The sequence below is a fragment of the Scleropages formosus genome, chromosome 1 (genome assembly GCF_900964775.1).
Source record: "Scleropages formosus chromosome 1, fSclFor1.1, whole genome shotgun sequence".
Classification (NCBI taxonomy): Eukaryota; Metazoa; Chordata; class Actinopteri; order Osteoglossiformes; family Osteoglossidae; genus Scleropages; species Scleropages formosus.
This window is the reverse complement of record NC_041806.1, coordinates 21,368,840-21,389,738: the sequence shown is the minus strand read 5'-3', so window position 1 is coordinate 21,389,738 and position 20,899 is coordinate 21,368,840. Positions and strand designations below refer to the sequence as shown.

At 41.9% G+C, this 20,899-nt stretch overlaps 1 protein-coding gene across 1 annotated transcript; it reads left to right on the top strand.

The window, feature by feature from the left end:
• Positions 1 to 452: 452 nt before the first annotated feature.
• Positions 453 to 6,902, top strand: LOC108933099 (gastrin-releasing peptide receptor-like). The gene is made up of 3 exons (XM_029251404.1): positions 453 to 1,078; positions 3,254 to 3,605; positions 6,474 to 6,902. The coding sequence occupies exons 1-3, from the start codon at positions 693 to 695 to the stop codon at positions 6,900 to 6,902; spliced, it is 1,167 nt and encodes a 388-aa protein (XP_029107237.1). The 5' UTR covers positions 453 to 692.
• The last annotated feature ends 13,997 nt before the right edge of the window (positions 6,903 to 20,899 follow it).

The window sequence follows — 20,899 nt, the reverse complement described above, 5'->3', positions numbered from 1 at the left end:
GCTTTGGAGAAAAGTGTCTGCTAAAAAGAAATAAATGTTTTAAAAAAAATTGCCCTTTTGAAGGTTCTTGGTTCAAATCCCACCTCTGCTATCATACTTGAGCAAAGTATTTGCACTAAATTGATTAAACAAAAGTACCCTGTGGGTGTAAATGTCTAAATCTTTGTAAAGTTCATCATATTTAACCGGTGACCTTGGACAAAAGTGTCGTATGTGTTTATGAAGATGTGCGGCCCCAGCTCCTGCGAAAGAGCCGTCAACGATGCAAAAATGAGCTTACAGAGGCTCGCTGCTCCGACTGCATCTCCGACGCGGAGAAGCGAAGCTGGCGACCGGACGCAGTGCTGCGCACGTGCAGCTCCTTCCTGCGAGGCGGGAAAGAGCGCAGACTGCGCAGACACTCCGCCGCCTGCACGTAGCAACTGCTGGCCATTACTGGAGAAAGTGCAACTTTCACCATGAGCGCGGTGCAGAAGGTGTAAGTAAGGCGTGCTTCTGCGGCGGCTGGTATGAAAGTATTGCGGGAGACGACACAAAGCTTGGGGAACAGTACCGTAAGGAAAGTGTTGTAGTAATTGTTCCGTCCGCGAGCGCGCCGCCTCACTCTGAGGCAGCCTGAGGCGAGCACGAGGACGCGCTTCCTCCCGCGGAAACATCCCCCAAGAGCAAGACCCGCAACTTAACGCAAGATCATGTCTATGGAGCAAATGTTTGTTTTCAGCGCCGAGCCGGAGGACGGGTCGCTCCCCGCGCACCCGGCGGAGCCCTTCGTGTGGTACCCCGGCATCGCCATCGCCACCGTGTACGGACTGGTCATCCTCGTGGGGCTCGTGGGCAACATCACGCTCATCAGGACGTTCTGCACGGTGAAGTCCCTGCGCAACGTGCCCAACCTGTTCATGTCGAGCCTGGCGCTAGGGGACCTCTTGCTGCTCGTGACCTGCGCGCCCGTGGACGCCAGCAGGTACCTGGCGGACGAGTGGCTCTTCGGCAGGATGGGCTGCAAACTCATACCCTTCATCCAGTTCACCTCCGTCGGGGTGTCTGTGTTCACGCTGACGGCGCTAGCGGCAGACCGGTAAGAGGACGATGGCCGCTGCGGCAGCAGCTGCAGTGAAGGCGGCCACTAGGGGGCGTAGTGGTTGGAGCTCCTCCTGTCTCTTAATCTTAGGTTCTCGGGTTAATCACACTCCTGCCGTAGTACTCTTGCTCAGTGCCCTTACCCTGATTTCTGATTTGATACAAAGGGAATACCCTGGTGTATAAATTAAGCATTTGTGACAGCTGGTAGCGTAGTGGTTAGAGCTGCTGGCTTTAGACCCGAAGGTTGCGGGTTTCATTCCCACCTCCAGCTGTAGTACCCTTGAGTAAGGTGCGTACTCTCGGTTGCTCCAGTAAAAATTACTCCTATGTATGTGCAAGTAATTATTTAAGTGCGATTATAATTGGAGAGAAGTGTCAAATAAATGTAAATTATTGTACTTAGACAAACGTGTCAGCTAAATAGTTACAATGTGTTGACGAAACAACAGTCTTAACCTTCCACTGGTGAAAGTCGAGCCATGTGTGGTCATGAAGGCTGCGGAAAATGTGTTCGCAATTAATACATCTGCAATCTCCAGTTGCATGTTCTTTTTTCAGAATTTATACAGTATAATTATCAAAGGCACAGGGCATTTAGTCATTTGACACTTTTCTCCAAAGCAACTTACAGCATCAATACCGCAGTTATTACAAGTTATTACAGTTATTTACCCGTTTAGCTAGGTAATTTCACTGGCGCAAGTACCTTGCTCAGGGGTACTCCAGCCAGGGATGGGGATTGAACCTGTAACCTTTAGTTCCAGAGGCAGTAGTGCTAATCCCTACGCTACTGGACAAGAAAAAGTAACTTTAAAAGAAGTTTAAAATGTTTAGAATGATTCTGCATTCCGTTAAACAAGCAATTGCCAGCATGTTGTTTCTCTGGAATGGGTTTGAACTGAAGTCCAGCAGTTAAGGTCCCACAGATTAAATTTATTTTTTTCAGAAATACCACATGTCTTTCAGAACATACAAATTAGCTACATTCTTTATACTTAATTTAATTTTTTTGTATTTAAAAACAAATGGATTAAATGACTACTTCTATTACCTCTGATGGACTATTATTAGGTGGATATTTAATTTATGTGCTGCTTGATTAACTACTATACAACAAACTTCACAGTTAGCAACCAATATCAGTTTCATTAGGAAATCACACACACACACACACATTGTCTGAAGCTGCTTGTCCCAAGCGGGGTCACAGTGAACCAGAGCCTAACCTGGTAACACAGGGTGTAAGGCTGGAGGGGGAGGGGATGCACCCAGGACGGGACACCAGTCTGTCTCAAGGCACCCCAAGCAGGATTTGAACCCCAGACCCACCAGGGAGCAGGACCTGGTCAAACCTGCTGTGCCACCGCACCCCGCTTCATTAGGAAGTTTGAACATTTAACTGTAATTGAGGTTTTACATATGAATTACATTCTAAAAGTATTAAGACAATCACAGTGATACTCTGCATGATTTAGATGGAAACTGGAAGATTTATTATCTAGATTTATTATCTATTGTTTGAAGAATGATGCACAGTTTGGACTGCAGGGCACTTTGAATAAGTAGTGTATGTTTCACAAATAATGTACAACCTCACTTAACATTCTACTTGATTTCAAATAAGTATTGTAAAGTGGTGAGAAGTGTAGACTCGTTGACGGGGAGTTTCACAGTGTTTTTCCATTACCAGTTTTCCCCCTTAAATGAAGACAAACTACTTCTGTTTAAGCAGACATTTAGAAGAACTTATGAGACTCCAGGTTTACAATTATGTATCTATTTTAAATTGGCCACTCCACTGTCATCTCATTTTTTCTTATATCCCTTTCAGTCACATTTTCTAACAGTCTACATGGAGACTGTTATTATTAACTTATCCTGCCTGGTTCAGATGTCTCTATGAGGTGAGGATTCATAAGTTTCACAGGCTGCACAAGCTTTTCTGGAAACTTTGGAGGACCGAGAAAAGTTTACAAAAGTTCTTGAAAGATCTGAATATCGACTTGTTTTTAATGGACTTCACGTTGTAAAAAAATTATGGGAGATGTGTTTTATTTTATTTATGGAGGTTCTGGGTTGCTGCTACAGCTGGAATTAGAAGTAGAACTTTTTGATTCTTCCACAGGGGAGCCATTTTTGATCATTGTCTTTGTTTATTTTGTTTTCTTAGATACAAAGCAATTGTGAAACCAATGGATATAGAAACATCCAACGCCACAGTAAAGATCTGCATCAGGGCTGGAATTATCTGGGCATTTTCCATGACACTGGCCATCCCTGAAGCCATTTTCTCTGATCTCCACACTTTCCACATTGCCAAAACCAATGAGACATTTGTCACCTGTGCCCCCTACCCTCACAACGGGGATCTGCACCCCAAGATCCACTCCATGGTCTCCTTCCTTGTGTTGTACATTGTACCGCTACTCATCATCACTGTCTATTATGTCTTCATTGCCAAGAGTTTGATGAGCAGCGCATCCAACATGCCTGTGGAAGGAAATGTCCAGGTCAGAAAGCAGGTGAGCATTTTCAGCTGCACAAACAATGACCTCTTGGCAAAACCATAAACTGTTCATGTTCTGTTAAGTGTACATTATTTACTGCACAGTATTCTACAGTAGTAGGTGCTGACAGTGCTCAAAACTTTGTGTCAGTAAACACTTTTTATAGACTATTCCTTTATTACATTTTAATGTTGCAGTGCATTGAAAAAAAATTTAAAGATAAATTTAAATGTATTAATATTTAAATTAAAATAAATGTAAACAAATTAAAATTTTAAATCAGGTCGGTTTTGTTGTGTGCAGGGTTGCGGTGATCTGGAGCCTATTGCTACAAAGCAGGGTGTGGAGTACAAACCGAGATGGGACATAACATTTTAAATGTGAATTTTTTTTTTTTTCATAAGATCAGTTTGGTGAATTAAGGAATTCTGTCACCGGTCAATAGAAGAATATAAATTAGGATGGTTTGTTCAGGAACATCTGCTTATAAAGATAATTTTTTATAAAAAGAACTCTGTTAGCTATAATTTAAATGGGAATAATAGAAATGCCTTACTGAACCACAAAGTTTCGCCAAACATGCTGTATTTAAAAAAAAAAAAAAAAAAAACGAAGAAAGTATCATTTGAAAACAAGTCCAGATAATCGGAACTACTCTGGACATCTCTAAATCCAGGCTTAAGACCCACATGTTTAAAATCGCTTATAGATAATACATTTGCTTGTTTCCTAAAACCCCTTTCCCCCTTTCTGTCTCATTATTTATGTTACTAATATTTTCTCTTTTTCTTTATTTTAATGAATCTGGATCAGTCGGTGCAGTTTATCGGTTTTCCTGCTGTTCACATGGGCTTTTTCCAACAGTTGAAAGACTTCAACTGAACTAGTGTCTACAAATTAGCCTTATATTGTATATGTGAGTTAATGAGTGTGTGTGTATACATCTGTGTATGCTGGGCAAGTGGTTATTAATAATGCTTAGGTTTTGTTCTTTTATTGTAATTTTAAAATGTCATTGTTTTAAATTTTGTTCTGTGGTTTTTTAAAAAATGTTTAATAAATAGTTTAAATAGCTTAATTCACATAAATTTCCATGTGCTTGTGATGGTGAGAGTCATTTTTAATTTTGAAATGCCAAAATTTATTGCTAATTCAAATTTTAATCCATATATCTTTCATTATTCTAAAAGACTTGAAAAAACTGCTTTCAAATACTCTACATATTCTAAAAATTATCCAAAGAGGCAATTTTCGAAATGTAATCACTGTAATCTCACATAAGGCTAATAGTCCCTCTCTGCAGAGCTAATTGTGACGAAGGAAAAGTAAATCAAATCCTGACACGCAAAGTAATTGGTAGCTATCCTGCCTTTGAAGACAATTCTGTGCTTTTTATCAATTCAACTTTTGTATAAAGGTTTTTTATATAAGGCTTCACTTTGTCTTTTCAACTTTGTGTACTTGCTTTAAACTGTTTTGCTTCATTTCTCATTATTATTATTATAGATGGGTATTTGAAAGCTCACATATGTGGTAGGATGCATGCCACACCTGTTTGACTTGTGTGTTGCTCAGCATCGCCAAGCATTCTTTCTGAAATGAAATTTTTTTCCTCATATGCAGTTTCATAGGTAAGAGCTTGTAGCTTGTAACGCAAATTTTACAAGTTAAGTACAAATTAAACTGCCTTTGCTACACAAGAGAACCCTGCCTTTAAAATTTGATACATTGATGTGTGATGCATCTGCAAAATGAAAAAATGTAAATGTAATGATTTGAAAACTATCTTGCTTAGTCTGACTAATGAAATAGGGAGTCTTCTTAAATAGACCTAAACTGTCATGCTTCTGTCAGGGAAGAGAGTCGTCAGACACAAGTGCAGCGCAGAGGTGCACAGGATAGGGGAGGAACTGAGAAATGTCGTCCGAAAACTGGTGAAGGTCACCGAGGCGCTGTCGTTGTTACTGGGATAATCCGAAAGCCGTGAGTGGAAGAACAAGCAATGGGTCGAGGGAGGCGAAGAGGGTTAGGTGATTCAGGAGGAGGGTTGAGGAACAGGGACAAGGATGGGGAGGTCAGGAAAGGTATCCAAAGCAATGAGAGAAACGAGCAGCAGCAGTAAGGCTGAACGTGGTTCCACGTCTTCCTGCACTCCGTGCTTTCCTTTTATGTGCCCAGTCCCTGATCAGTCGCAGGTGTTCCTCGTTGTGCCGAGGTGGAGGGCGTGACATAAACCAGGATAGTTTTACACTGATTGACTTTTTTTTTTAAAAAAGAAAAACAAACATTCCTAATTGGCTGCTTAGTATATGGTATCCTATGTATAGCCAGAGACTTACCATATTTAATGTCTCTATACTATTCAGTGTGAGAGTTTGGCACTTCACAGATAGCGGGGAAGCACGGTGGTGCAGTGTGCAGCGCTGCCATCTCATAGTTCTTCCTGGGTATAGGTTTGAATCTGGCTCACTCTATGTGGAGTTTGCATGCAACTGGCGACACTAAATTTCCTGTATTTTATGAATGGGTGAGTGAGTGTGTGGCAACCTTGTGATGGACTGGCAACCCACCCAGCTTGTACCAATGATTCTGGGATAGGCTCCAGACTGCTGCAACCCTGACCAGTTCTAGTGGTTAGTGCAGTGAGTGAATTCAAAGGAAATGAAATCAAGGGAAAGCGGGACTTGAACCAAACATCAAATTTAGACAGGAATGTCCAGCAGATATATACAATTAATAGTAAAACGGACACATTGCTCGTGTGCAAAATTACATGTTAGCTGAATGTGAATCTCCTCTGTACTCCAAGGTTAAAATGTGAAGGCGGTCCACTGTGAGCAAAACTCATTATTTGTTACTTTCCTGTGACATGCTCCGTTGCAGATAGAGTCAAGGAAGAGGCTAGCAAAGACAGTGCTAGTCTTTGTGGGCCTCTTTGCAATCTGCTGGCTCCCAAACCATGCTATCTACCTGTACCGCTCCTACCACTACGCCCAGGTGGACACATCTCTGCTGCACTTTGTCTCTAGCGTTTGTGCGCGCCTCCTGGCCTTCGCCAACTCTTGCGTCAACCCCTTTGCCCTCTACCTGTTGAGCCGTGGCTTCCGGAAGCAGTTTGACAGACAGCTGTGCTGTGGCCGGGTACCCAGGTGGGCAACACGTGCCCAAAGTGGAGGGTGCAACAACACACACGTGACCTCGCTCAAGGGGGGCAGTCACTCGCTGCCCAGCTGCAACCTCACCAATGTCAAACCAGTGGGACAAGAGACCTCTGCGTTTGGGACACAGGGGACAGAGAAGGGCAGTGTCTAGATAAGGCCGAGAGGTTTACATTTTATCAGGTACAACAAATGGTTGTGATTTACACTTAATTCTCCCATTAGAAAAATTACGTAAGTTGTTGATTTGTCAAAGCAGAAATGAAAAATTTCTTGCATTTTTGTTATGGCTGAAATTGTACATGTATTTTCAGCATATATATATGTACTGTGCTGTTTTCCTCATTTGCTCTCGTAATATGTTTGGTATGTTTATTTTTTCAGTTTTAAAATGCCATGAAAGCTAACCATTTCAAGATTCAACTGCTTGCATTTTATTTATTCAGAATATGTTTTATTCTCTTGTTATATAGACACAATGAAAAAAGTTTTCTGTGTCTGAATCATGCAATGAAAAAGTTTAAAGTTTCTGAATCAGATCAATGTTTTTTGTTATCAAGTAATGTTGTAAGGAAGTTAGTGAAGAGAGAATGCTAATTTTTGCTCCTTTAAATATTTGCATGACACATTCTTTAGTTAAGTTTTTTAACAAACCAGGCAAGAGTTTTTATTCAGCACATCTATTATTACATTATTTGGTGAATATAATTATCTGCTGCTAGTCAGAGATGGTAAATAGAATTACTATAATCATTTTGAAAGCGTCACCTGGATTTAAAGAGAGGATTTAGCAGTCATTCTTACAAGTCAAGGGAAAGCACAAGTATGAATTATACCATTAATACTCTGTCAGGATAACAAGTGCATACACACAGTGATAGACACGCAGGATTGAACTAAAGGGCTCTCTTTAAAAACGATATCATGTAGGATGTTAAAAGGATGTAGAAAAGCAGATTAGTGAGCTCAGTGAGCCCACTGTATAATCTGTGCTATCTATGTCTGGCCGCGTGGGTGCAACTCTCATCCTAGTGCGGTTCGCACCCTGAACGCCGAAGGGAGGACAGGGGGTCTCGGAACTGGCTGGATGTCCTCCGAGGCACATGCCAGGAACATGACTGGCTCAGCTGCAGTGAGGGGTGGGGAGCATAAGAGGTGGGCGTTGTGGTTGCCAAGCTTGCTAACAACAGTAACAGTATGTTAAACATATCCATTTTGAGCATAGTTGTTTGTGTTCTTATTTTACAAGCAATGGCAAGTAAAAAAGCTTGGTGTTCAAACATTTGTTACCTCATTGTTGCATGAGCGTTTTTATATTTGATCTGGGATCACTTGTAGCCTGGAGCACTTGCTGGTTTGACATCAGATCATGTTTACAATTCTTGTTTACAGATTTTCTTATTGTGTGTCTACAGTTTGTTTCACAATATCATGTATATATACAGTATATGTATAATATGGTAGAGCTGATATATTATGCTATGTATTTCTCTGTAATTAAGATAAATGTTAAGTTCTTATTTTTATGTTTCAGTGAAATAACAATATTAATATCCTGCATATTCTTGCCATCCAGGAAGTGAAATACAAGAATTATACAGTCATCCCATGGGACATGGGGAATATCTCTCTGTGCAAGATGATAGGTCACAAAGCAATAAAAGTTAATGAATGGTTTGTCACCAGAATATGGAAGAGGCCATTACAGAGGTTGCACTTTAAATCAGTCAACAACTTTGAAATAAAGTGGTAAGCAAAACTATGGCAATGTCAAGATGGACTTCTTGAGTAGCAGAAATGACTAATCTCCTCAATTTACAAACACAGTTGAGACCGGAAGACGGTTCGTAACTCAGCTTGTTTGTAAATCCATCTTCTACGCCAAAATTGATAACAGGTTAAAAAAAAACTTCAGAAAAAGGTATAATGTATTGAAAATTCACTGTAAGACTTTTTTTTTTTTTACTTTTCCATTTTCAAAAACTTCTTGGCCTTTGAGTGGCTGTGTTTCAGAGTCTGTCTTAGACCCACAGGGTGTGAGGAGGAAGCACATCAGGACATTTATGTTTTTTACCAACTTGAAACACCATGTACAACATTCTGTATTTCAGCCTACAGACCCTTTGAACGTTTACTTTATTTCTATAAAATCAATATAAATATAATAATAGATATGTACTTTGATTTATCTGATGGGCAGGTCCTGTAAAAGTCATGAATATGGCTATAATAAATAAAAAATACACTGTAAAACTTTCAACATTTTTATGAACTTTGAGCTACATTATAATTAAAACTCATTTGAAATGGCTGAAAATAAAAGTATACAATTTCCACAAATTCCTGTTTAATGCTGATTGTTGACTGATTTATCCCAGAAGCGGGGAGTTTTTCAACTTGTTTTTCATCAACAACACTCAGAAATCAGAAACACTCTAACTATAGTTATAGTTGTAAACAGTGTGGAAACAAACTGAGTTAATCTAGTCCCACAGTCCTGCTCTGTGCACATTTTACTGCCAGCTAACATGTGGATGCTGAAACACAGGTGAAACAAACACAACTTTGAAAATTTAGAATTGAAGAAAAGACAACTAAATAAATAAACAAAAAAAGGTGTTCATCTTCAAAAATTTGCAACTCTAAAATGTACTACCAGCATCCTGGACACATACTGTTTTGCGTAATTCATTTAATTCCATAATTATCATAATAATTCCTCAAAATGTTGGATCAGACCAGCAGGTATGAATTGTTTGATCTCACCTTGTGCTAAAAGATACATTATGGTCCAAGCGCATTATTGTATTGTAATACCCGCTTGTTGTGTGCAATTATTATCACCGTGATCATTTTAAGAGCTGGATAATCAGTCTTGATCTATGCAGGAAACTGGCAGACTGTGACAAATTGTACATCAGTTCAGCTTGGACCAGCCCACTAAAAAAAGACTCTTTCTGGATGCACTTTTGTTTGAGGTGGGGGTTTAATCTCTGCAACATTTTATTGCAGCAACATAGAAGCATTAGCATGAAAAGCACTAGAAAATTTGTTGTCGTTATTTTTCCATGTTACTGAGTACTGTGTATTTAAAAATAAGAAACTATCAACAGGAACTGCAAAATTCTTAAAACAAAAGTAGTAAGTTTCTTATAAGAAAAAAAAACATTTTATTTTGGGAATTTTTTTTGCATAATCACTGTCAACAGCATCTACCAGTGTCTAAGTACACATAACTTCCCGCAAAGCTTCACATGGTGATATTCAGTTGCTCCAGAATTGTGGATTTTGTTGTCTTTTGTGTTTAATTGTGGAGTTTATGTTCATGTAATGTTTACATGTTTCTAACTAAATCAATAATCCAGTTATGATTCATCTAAATGAAACTGAAATAACAGTAAAACTAGTGAAATAGTCCATGAATGACGCTGATGTGAAATGTGCACATTTTACAGTATCTTGTTGTATACTGTGTTTTACCAGAAGTTGACCGTTTCATCTGTCTTTGTGAGAATATGTCCTGTCAACGCAGTGATGCGGTTTGAAAGTGGTTCACTGTCTGAAATGAAATAATCTTGTGATTCTCCAAAATGTCACTAAATGTAACTTTTTGCGATAATGTATGAATATAACATTTAAGTATAATAAAAGCTGTCAATTGTTATGACTTCAGCTTGGCTTTATTTCAGATCCTTTGCAAGCCCTGAATTTTTTAAATAGTCATTGCTGCCTGCAAACACTAATATTATGAGCCAAGTGTCTTTGTGTTGTGCTTCTGCTTGTCTCCCAGGAGAGGACAAAAATGTGAGAAGACATTAGCTTGTCCTTCCCTCTTCTCTGAGTTTTGTGCCATTTTAGTGTCTTCAAAGGATTCTTCTCCTTCTGCAAATGAAATTCTCACCCGCACCGTGGACTCAGTAATGGCAATGCTGACATTTAACAGCCTGATGGAGGAATTATACATAATATGACTTTATGATGACTTTATTTCTTAATTACTTTTAAAAATTCAAACGGCAATTCAAGTCACATAATTGCTCTCAAATAGTCATTTACCGGGGTAATCTTGGCATAATGTCATAGGTACGTATAAGGTCACCATGCAGCGGATGTTCTTGAAGGACTGCACCCGAACAAAGACGACTAATGCTGGAAGAAATTAGTTAATACTCGAGAGGAGAACATTAATAAATCACAGCGCGAAATGGTGTCTGGTCAGTAGCGCACGCTCTTGTGTTCATTTAGCACACCGTGGAAATGGTCTTATGCCACATGCACATCGAAGCGGATGCTCGGTGTGTATCGGCTCAGGACCTGGACTGGCGATCAAGAGGTTAAAGGTTCAGAGCAAGAATGAGCCTCGTGAAGCTTATTTTGTAGAAATGGCGCTTGTGACAGGAAGCCAGATGGCACTATAAAGCAGCGGCCACGGAGCCAAACACGGACGTTCTGGTCGGATTCCAGAAGCTTCCAGGAGACCGGTGCTGGGAGTTATCCCACGTATGAACACCTGCCAGCAATGTCCTCATTTAGAGCACATTAGAATAATTACTATTGTTATTACTATAATTTTACCATTATCATGATTATCCCAACTGAGATGTTTAAAGAGATTTTCTCCTCTTATGCAATGACTGTACTGACCAAACTGAAAGGCTGTTTCCACCGTGGCAACATCTTGTGAATAAAATGTCCGCTTTTTCTTTTCATGCGTAAATAGATGTTCGGTACAACATTAGAAGGCTTTTGAGTAACGGGTACTTCTTGAAAAGAGAGGTTCTGGTACGAAAAAAGCAAAAACATCGAATATCCACTGCGTTACGCTGCGTACAAAAGCTGTCCTTGTTATTTCCGCACATCTTTTCATGGCGCCCTGTTTCGCTGGGGGAAGCTGAGCCCAGATGTGTTCTGATTCGCTGTAATGCTCCTTTCCTGTGTCTGTTTAAATCCTCGCGCTGGACTTGTGTCAAAGTGCGTGTCTCTTTATGTATTTGTGTCCACCTGTTTGTCCAGACAGTTGCGGCAGGGACAGAGATTTATCAGATTTGCGGCCGACTAGAGGAAGGGCATCACTGACCAGGAACCCATCCTAGCAAAAGCCCCAGGGCCCAGATGATTACCAGCTCACCTGTTCATGTTTCACAGGTGTACTCAAAAAAAAAAGGACTCACTTTTTAAAGGGCAGCTCTTGGTTCCAGAGACCATCACTGCTACATAAAAATGTTTAGCGTCAGCAGCAGAGCAGCTCAAACGGAAGAAGTTCCGAGTCCCGACCTCAGTCCCATTGAAACGCTCGAGTGTGACCTGTGGCCAGGCCGCTAAACAATGACAACCCAAAAATATACGTGAACTGAAACAGTGCTGTATGGAGGAATTGCCAGAATGTAGAGTGTGAATATATGGTATTGTTGGGGTTACAGATTGTAGATTTGATCCTCACCTCCGGCTGTAGTACCCTTGAACAAGGTGCTTACCTTGAACTGCTCCATCAAAATTACCCAGCTGTATAAATGGGTAAATAGTTATAAATACCTTAACACTGTAAATCAGTTAGGAGAAAAGCATCAGATAAATGTCTATAGAGAATTATTTCTAGTTTGCAGACAGTTGTCCTTGACTATTATTTCTTAAGAATTTGCTCTCTTATATTATATTATATGATATTATATTCACATCATCTGAAACCGCTTGTCCCATACGGGGTCGCTGGGAGCTGGAGCCTAACCTGGCAACACAGGGTGGAAGGCTGGAGGGGGAGGGGACACACCTGTCACGTCCACGCCCACAACTCAACCGACGGCACCTGCCTCTACTCCAGCACCTGATTAACTGCTCACCCTTTAAAAGACCCTCCTCAGCTCCCATACCTTTGCGGAATCTTGTCAGAGACAACCGCCCTTCTTTGTGACGTCCACTCAACCCTTGTTCTCGGTTCTCGTCCTCCGGTTTTTGTCCCTCGCCTTGTTTCCCGACCACGTCCACGGATCTTCATTTCAACGCTGACCGCCAATCGACCGACTCTTCGCTTCGTCTCCTGACCTCACCCATTGATACCCGCTCTGACCATGACTGCCAATCAACCGACCATTCGCCTGTCCCTGACACCGAGAACTTGCCTGATCCCCTGAATCCAAATGAACGACTCCGCATTTGGGTCCTGCCGTCACGGGTCTCTCGGCCGCCCATGACAACATCCAGGACGGGACGCCGGTCCGTCGCAAGGCACCCCAAGCAGGACTCGAACCCCAGACCCACCGGAGAACAGGACCCAGTCAAACCCACTGCACCACCATGCCCCCCCTTATATTATATTATATTATATTATATTTTGGCATGGTTAACCATTAAGAGGTGTAAAAACAAAATGCTCTTAAAAATACCTCACACACATACACACACACACAATCTGAAACCACTTGCCTCGAGCAGGGTCGTGGAGAACTGGAGCCTAACCTGGCAACACAGGGCACAGGGCTGGAGGGGGAGAGGACACATCCAGGACGGGACACCAATCTGTCGCAAGGCACCCCAAGCAGGGCTCAAATCCCAGACCTACCACAAAGCATGCACGGACCAAACAAGTGTTTCAGGTCAGCTGGTGACTTACCTGCCTATGGTGAGTGTTCTGTATGCATGAGTCTATTGCAGTGTGTGTGTGATTGTCCTCAGTGAGCCTGGATTGGACAAGCAGTGATTGAAAATGAATGAATATCTAAAAATGTCTTGAAAAGTCAGTCACCTTTATTATTTCCTTCCATGCATTTTGCACCCTGGCCAACTTCATAACTATATTTGTCCGCCTCACAAGTCTGACAGCAGCGAAAAGGAAAAAGCAATTTTCTGATTTTCTGTGAGTATACAGGAGAGCCGAAAGTGCCTGAGAGCTCCGTAAGAACACCCGAAGTCCAGATGTGCAGCCATGAGGAAGAATGTTTTGTAAATCTAAGTGGTGCCAGGAAAGTTCTCAATGAGTGTCACAGTTCATTCAGAAGCTTCTGCATTGCAATCACGGAGACCAAGGGGAAAGTTATGTAACGCTCTGGTTGTATAACCTTCAGCAGCTCCTTGCCTGGCTCCACAATTTAGCTGCAATCATTTCAGAAACACATTGCCGCTGCAAGGAGCATGAAAATGAACCGATACCACATTGAAATACCACATGAAAAGACATAACGCACATGTCGCACCTCCGCTATTTCATACAAAAGATTTACGTTTAGCCAACGCTTTTCTCCAAAGCAACTTCCAATGAACTTTATGTAGTGTTATCAGCCCACACACCTTATTCACCAAGGTCATTTACACTGCTAGATACACTACTTACTATGGGTCACACTATGGGTGAACCTGAACAGCATGTCTTTAGATTGTGGGAGGAAACCAGAGCACACAGAGGAAGCACACAGACATGGGGAGAACATGCAAGCTCCACGCAAACTGAGTGGGGATCATATCCTCTCTCACCACCCAGGCGCTGTGAGACAGCACTGCTACTTGCAGTGCCACTGTTCCAAAATTAATAGAAGTTAATCTTAGATTTTTGTACTTCTGTTCATGACTGTTATTAAAGACAAAGTGAAGCATCTTAGAGGAAAAGCATGAGAAATGTTACTCATGAATGTCAATAAAAGACTGTTATTCCATTTTCCAGTCCACTTTGTAAAATATATCCATGGTTTGCAGACAAATTAAATGTAACTGTATTGTAATTTAATTTTGAATTATTGGTGCACTGCAGAGTGATATAATTTTGATACTTTATTAATTTAACTTTGCTGGCCATCTCTCATGTCTCTATTTTGTTTCCTTGTTGCCCCCTGCGACCCTTGTGACACAATAGTATTTTCAGCTGCAAATCTCTGCATTTGACTGTCTCCACCTTTGCAGGGGAGGACATGGGGGCTTTGACATTCTATCACTGTCTTTCTGAAGGCTGCACCTCCACGTCAGATAAGTCTATATGGTGAAAAGACATGTTATTGTGAGGCGCTTGAGCTATTCTGTGTTGATGCTGTTCACAATGCCAGGTACATCTATGTTTATTCACTTAGCTGACGCTTTTCTCCAAAGCAACTTCCAATGAAATCTATGTAGTGTTATCATCCCAGACACCTTACTCAAGAAGGTGATTTACACTGCTAGATACACTACTTACACTGGGTCACTCATCCATACCTCAGTGGAATACACTCTCAGTCACTCACACACTATGCTTGGACCTGAACAGCATGTCTTTGGATTGTGGGAGGAAACCAGAGCACTCAGACCCCAGAGGAACATGCAAACTCCACACAGACCGAGCAGGGATCAAACCCATGTCTTCTCACACCACCCAGGCGCTGTAAGACAGTAGCTCTACTCACTGTGTCACCATGCCACCCACCTTTGTGGTAGTACTGGTGTCTTGTGCGCATTAAGTTTAAATAACATACCCTCTGGAACAATAATCTGCCCTCTATATTCATAGAAATATGACAGATGGCACCAAAGTGCAAAAGGAAGAAAAACAGATTCCTTCTTTAAAAACGTACTCTGGCTTCAATATATCTAAGTGCAAATCATTCAGCACTAAGAGCAGTGTAATGTTTTCCAGATATAATGCGAAAATGTGACTTTAATTAAGGTTCTTTTTTTTGCTCCTTGTTCATTTCACTTATAATAAAAGCCTTCACGAAAACTCACCAAGGTTGTATGCTGGCTTCATATGGAGTTCGACTTTTGCTTTTTCGTGCGGTTGCGGAGTATTTATCATTGTTGAAGTAAAGCTCCGTGGCAGTAATGTACACAACATGTGGATGGAACACGCCCAACGCATGCAGCTATCAATCTTCCACCTGCTCGCTCTACTAAGTAGCGGCAATGGGCCGTAATTCCCTCCGAATGCGGCCTTTGTGTTTCGGCTGTGTTCCGTTTGCATGTTCCCCGTTGTCTTTTTTCACGACTCAAGCCGCAGTATCATTACTCACGCGTTCGGGCCCAAAGGTAAGGAAGTGGTTAAAGACATGGACTTGTGATCCGAAGCTGCTGGTTGAGTCCCCATCCAGTGAAATACAGCTGGTCCCCGATTTACGATGGTTCGACTTACGATTTTTCGACTTTACGATGGTGAGCTGGCGATAGACGTTCGGTAGAAGCCGTACTTCGAATTTTGAATTCTGATTTTTTTTCCCGTCAGCGATCCGCATCTCCCACATGCAGAGGTGTGTATTAGGTGTATTAAGTGCATTTTTGAATTACGATATTTTCGACTTACGATGGGTTTCGCGGAACGTAACCCCACCGTAAATCGGGGACCACCTGTACACAGCTGCATAAACGGGCAAAACACAATAGGCTCCGTCGTATCGCCGCATCAACTAGGTGACAAATCCAAAATATATATTTCTATTAGTCCTGTTCAACACCGAATTGCTGCAGGTTTGAGTGTCAGTACCCCAGCGATATACTTGACCCGACTTGCTCCGCTTAAGTATCCGTTGTATAAATTATGCATTTTTTGCTCTCATTTATAAATACATGCTGAAATTAAACACTGTTGCGAGAATGTCTGCTTTCAAGGCCGTTTCTTATCTCACCGTAATTTCTCTCTGTGTAAACACGCGATATGTTTGCGGGGAAGTGAGATTTAATGTGCCGTAGCGTTCTGCGAAAGCCGTCCATCCTTTCAACGAAGGGCAAACACGCAGAAGAAAACCAAATGTGAGCTTGAACAAAAAACGACAAAGCTACAGCGTCGAGAGAAAACGGCATTTAATAGAAACTGATAAAAAAAAGGCAATGGAAACAAAGGCAGCCGAATAGAAATATAAATATTATCGCAGACATTTCCTTCATAGAAACATCTGACACATTAGGCCACAAAGGCTTCTTTCATTTTGAACTGACAACAGATCAGCAACGATCCATCTGCTCCCGTCCGCTTCGCTGGAGCTGAAAAATTAATGGCGAAGCAACACGCCGAGACCGGCGAAGTCCAACGTCTGTGACCTTTCGCGAGTCGAAAAGAATGAGTCAACCTGAAGAAGAATTTAAAACTTTCGCATGAGCTTCTCAACCATTGCATGGCTTTTGCACAGAGTAGCTCGTTTTGAAATTGCTCAACAACAAGAGACAAAGGTGCGATGGAAAATTTCCTCGACTTTTTTCTCGGGATTATTAGCTGGGACACGAATGCGTAATAACAAGAAAAACACAAAGAGCGCTTAATCAGATTCCTAATTTTCTTGACCTTGCTTTGACACATGCGACAAAGTCAGTGGTACAGTATGTAACATGGCATAAACATACCATAAACATGACAGTTATCTTTAAAAAAATATCCCACACCCCTCCCACCCTGTAAAAACTGTTATGATTAAAAGAGGGAAACGCATCGGAAACAGAATAACTTTTTACTCCGACTCTTTCGGTGCCGCAACTTAAAATATCTATCGGTCGCTGTTCTTTATACGTAATTTATTTAAATCACAAACTTTCAAGAGAATTCATATATTTGTCCAGTTCCGCGCCTATTTTCATACAGAATTTCCCGCTCTGTCTAATATCCATTTCCTTAAGCCTCATAGATTCTGCCCCAGTGTATTAGGAATTAAAATGGAAAAGAGGTTTCTAGATCTCCTCTATCAAAGGCATGGTCAACAAACAGTATTTCTTGAGAAGGACCATACAGACAGTGCTGACTTTGTTTGTCCTTGGGAAGGGGTGAGAACACATAGGTGGCACGGTGGCACAGCGAGTAGTACTGCTGTCTCATAGCAGTTGGGTCTGCGAGAGGATGTGGGTTTGATCCCTGATCAGCCTGTGTGGAGTTTGCATGTTCTCCCCGTGTCTGTGTGGGTTTCCTGTGGGTGCTCTGGTTTCCTCCCACACTCCAAAGACATGCTGTTGAGGTTCCTCCATAGTGTGTGAGTGAATGAGAGAGTGTGTGTGTTCATTGATGTATGGATGAGTGACCCAGTGTAAGTAGTGTATCTAGCAGTGTAAATGACCTTGGTGAATAAGGGGTGTGGCCTGATAACACTACATAGAGCTCATTGGAAGCTGCTTTGGAGAAAAATGTCTCCTAAATAAATAAATGTAAATGTACATTTGGTAGCGGTGAGCATGTGCGTCGTTGAAAACAACACGCCACCGATTGTTTGAACAGGCCAAACTCCACTGGTTATACAACGGGTGTTGCAACATTCTGCAGAAATAGGAGATCAAGATCTGGAACTCATTTGGTTTGCACCTCGTTTCCGTGTGTCAAGTTATTTTGTTGGGTTTGCATACTGTCAGTGGAGATAAATAACGGCGTGTGGAACGCTGGGAATTGTAAGTTCACGCATGGATTTTCCATTGTGTCCCAGAGGCTGTGGAATTTAAGACTCATTTCTTATACGTTGTTGCCTTTCACTCTTAAAAAGCAGCTGCGGAGATGAAAAAAACACACTAATGATGCAAGGATCTCAGCTCCCAGGGCCGCATTATAAAGCAATTCGCGATTTTCAACACACGTACACTGCAGCTGTAATGAATGTCGTGGCACAGCAGGTCGTTCTCCTACCTCACAGTGTTTGGGTTGTTTGGCTGTAGGTTCAAAACCAACTCAGGCTGTGTGGGATTTGCTTTCCCAGTTATTTGGTAGCTCTAAATTGCCCATAGCGTGTGTGTGTGTGTGTGTGTGTGGGTGTGTGTGTGAGTGGGTGTGTCTACTCTGCAGGGAACTGGTGTCCCGTCCAGGGTATACCACTCCTAGCCTGGTTCCCAGTGGTTCTAGGATAGGCTCTAGACCACAATGATCCTGACACCTACTGTACCACTTCAAAGTATGTGAACTCTATAGGGATGGTCATTATTCTTGTATAAAATAATAAACTTATAAAATGAATAAATGACTATGATTTACACACCTGATTCTACTTACCCACTTGATTTAAGCAATGCAACTTTGGGTTGAATTATTTTACACTTGCACTATTACCGTGTTTCTACTACACACACGATTTCCTCTAAAGCGACATACGGAACTGGTCTTTACACACCTGTTATGTCGCATGAGAAACACTGATTCTCATTGAATAACCATTTTGTGGTAAAACTGAGGGGCACAAGGGGTTACTGTACTTTCAAGCAGCACTGCAGTTACAGAAAGTGAGTGAGGGCAATTCCTTGTAATGCTTTTGATTTTTGATCATGCCGGTGCTTTGTGTGGTTTTCGCCCTCACCTGCCCTGGGTTCCCTGCCATCTCCAGACTGCGTTGAATGCTGTTTTTTTTTTTTTTTTTTTTTTTTTTTCGTTCTTGGAATAGCTTTAAAAGCACCAGGAAATATAAAAGATTGAAGTCAATTTTCTGATGAAACAGGGCTCAGGCTGTTAACTTTAAGATGAACAGATGCAGAGATGAAAAGACTGCAAGCGGTCAAGAGCTGAATCCTGACTCGTGGAGAGTCACATCGAGCGCTCGCGATTGGGCTCACACCACAGAGCGACACTGCCCAAGCTGATTCCATCACAAATATTTGCAGAGAAACATGTCTCGCAAGTCACAGATTAAGTTGTAAAGCGAGACAGTGGGCTGTACGTCACAAGTGTGTCTATTCCGCTTCTGGTTTTAATTTTAATTTCCGGTTTTAAACAGGGCGGCGTAGTGGCACAGCGAGTAGCGCTGCTGTCTCGCAGTGCTTGGGTGGTGCAAGAGTTTGGTTTGATCAGGAGGGTTTGATCAGCAGGGTTTCATCCCTGCTCAATCTGTGTGGAGTTTGCATGTTCTGCCCATGTCTGCGTGGGTTTCCTCGGGATACTCTGGTTTCCTCCCACAGTCCAAAGACATGCTGTTCAGGTTCACCCATAGTGTGTGAGTAACAGAGAGAGAGTGTGTTCCATTGATGTATGGATGAGTGACCCAGTGTAAGCAGTGTATCTAGCAGTGTAAATCACCTTGGTGAATAAGGTGTGTGACCTCATAACACTACATAGAGTTCATTCGAAGTCGCTTTGGAGAAAAGCATCTGATAAATAAATGTAATATAAAATGTAATTTCTCAAATACCTTTAAAAGGGAGCGTCCTTGTACCTGCGCCGTTAGAAGCATCAGGTGCAGAATGTTAAATAAGTAGTGAATGCGGGAGGAGAGTTTTCTGCTGCTGTCAGATGATCGCGTGGAAGAATCCTGAAGTTTGGCCTTGGTGGACCCCTATAAATGTACGACATGTCAGAGTTAATGAAAGGGAAAGGATGAAGTGTTTGAGGAATGCAGATGCCTTCATCCAACACGTCTCCTTTGTATTTACTTTTGTTTCCAACTGCTGGACAGCAGCATGGAAGATCAAATAGCGTGAAAATTCAGGGACGGGGCAGGCCTGCTTCTTGCAGTGCCGTGGTAACCGCATGCCACGCTCAGCTTAGACGTTAACTTGATTTTGAACGAAAGAGGCATATTTGTTTCTGGAGTTTGCTCAAAGTTGTGGGATGCCTGCCTGCTGTAGTCTCTGCTTCTTTTTTAGACAAATCCATAGCGCATGCAGAGACAAACCATACTGGCGTACAGCGTATCCTTACCTGCTCACATTTGAATCTGCTGCAGGTTCACATTGCCACGATGGCACGGAAAGTAGTGCTGGTGCCTCACAGCGCCCTTGGTTTGGGCTCGGATGAGGGTCTGGGTGAGGGTTTGAATCTGGCTGAGTTTGTTTGGAGTTTCAATGCTCACCTGGGTTTCCTTAGGGTGCTCTTGTTTCCTCTCACAGTCTAAAGACAAGTGTTTCAAGGTGAAATGTTGACTCTCAATCGCCCATAGTGTCCAAATGTCCGTGTGCCCTGTAACCAACAGACCAACTCCCTGCCCACAGTGTACCAGTCTTGTGCCTTGTGCCCTACATTCCAGTCCAGCTCTACCCTGCCCCGGTCAAATAGTTTACATGTTTTCATGTAGTAGACGCTTTTCTCCGAAGCGACGTACATCTCACGAAAAATACGTGTGCATTACATTAGCAGAAAGAGAGACAGATGCAGAAGCGTAATTCTTAAGTGCATTTAGTTTCTTTCCAGCATATGAACGAATGCTCATCACACGAGTAGCTGCATAAAACTTCATCAGAATATCGATGATTCCCGATCACCTTGCTAGTAATATTTTTTTGAGAAACATATTAACATTTACATTACTAGTT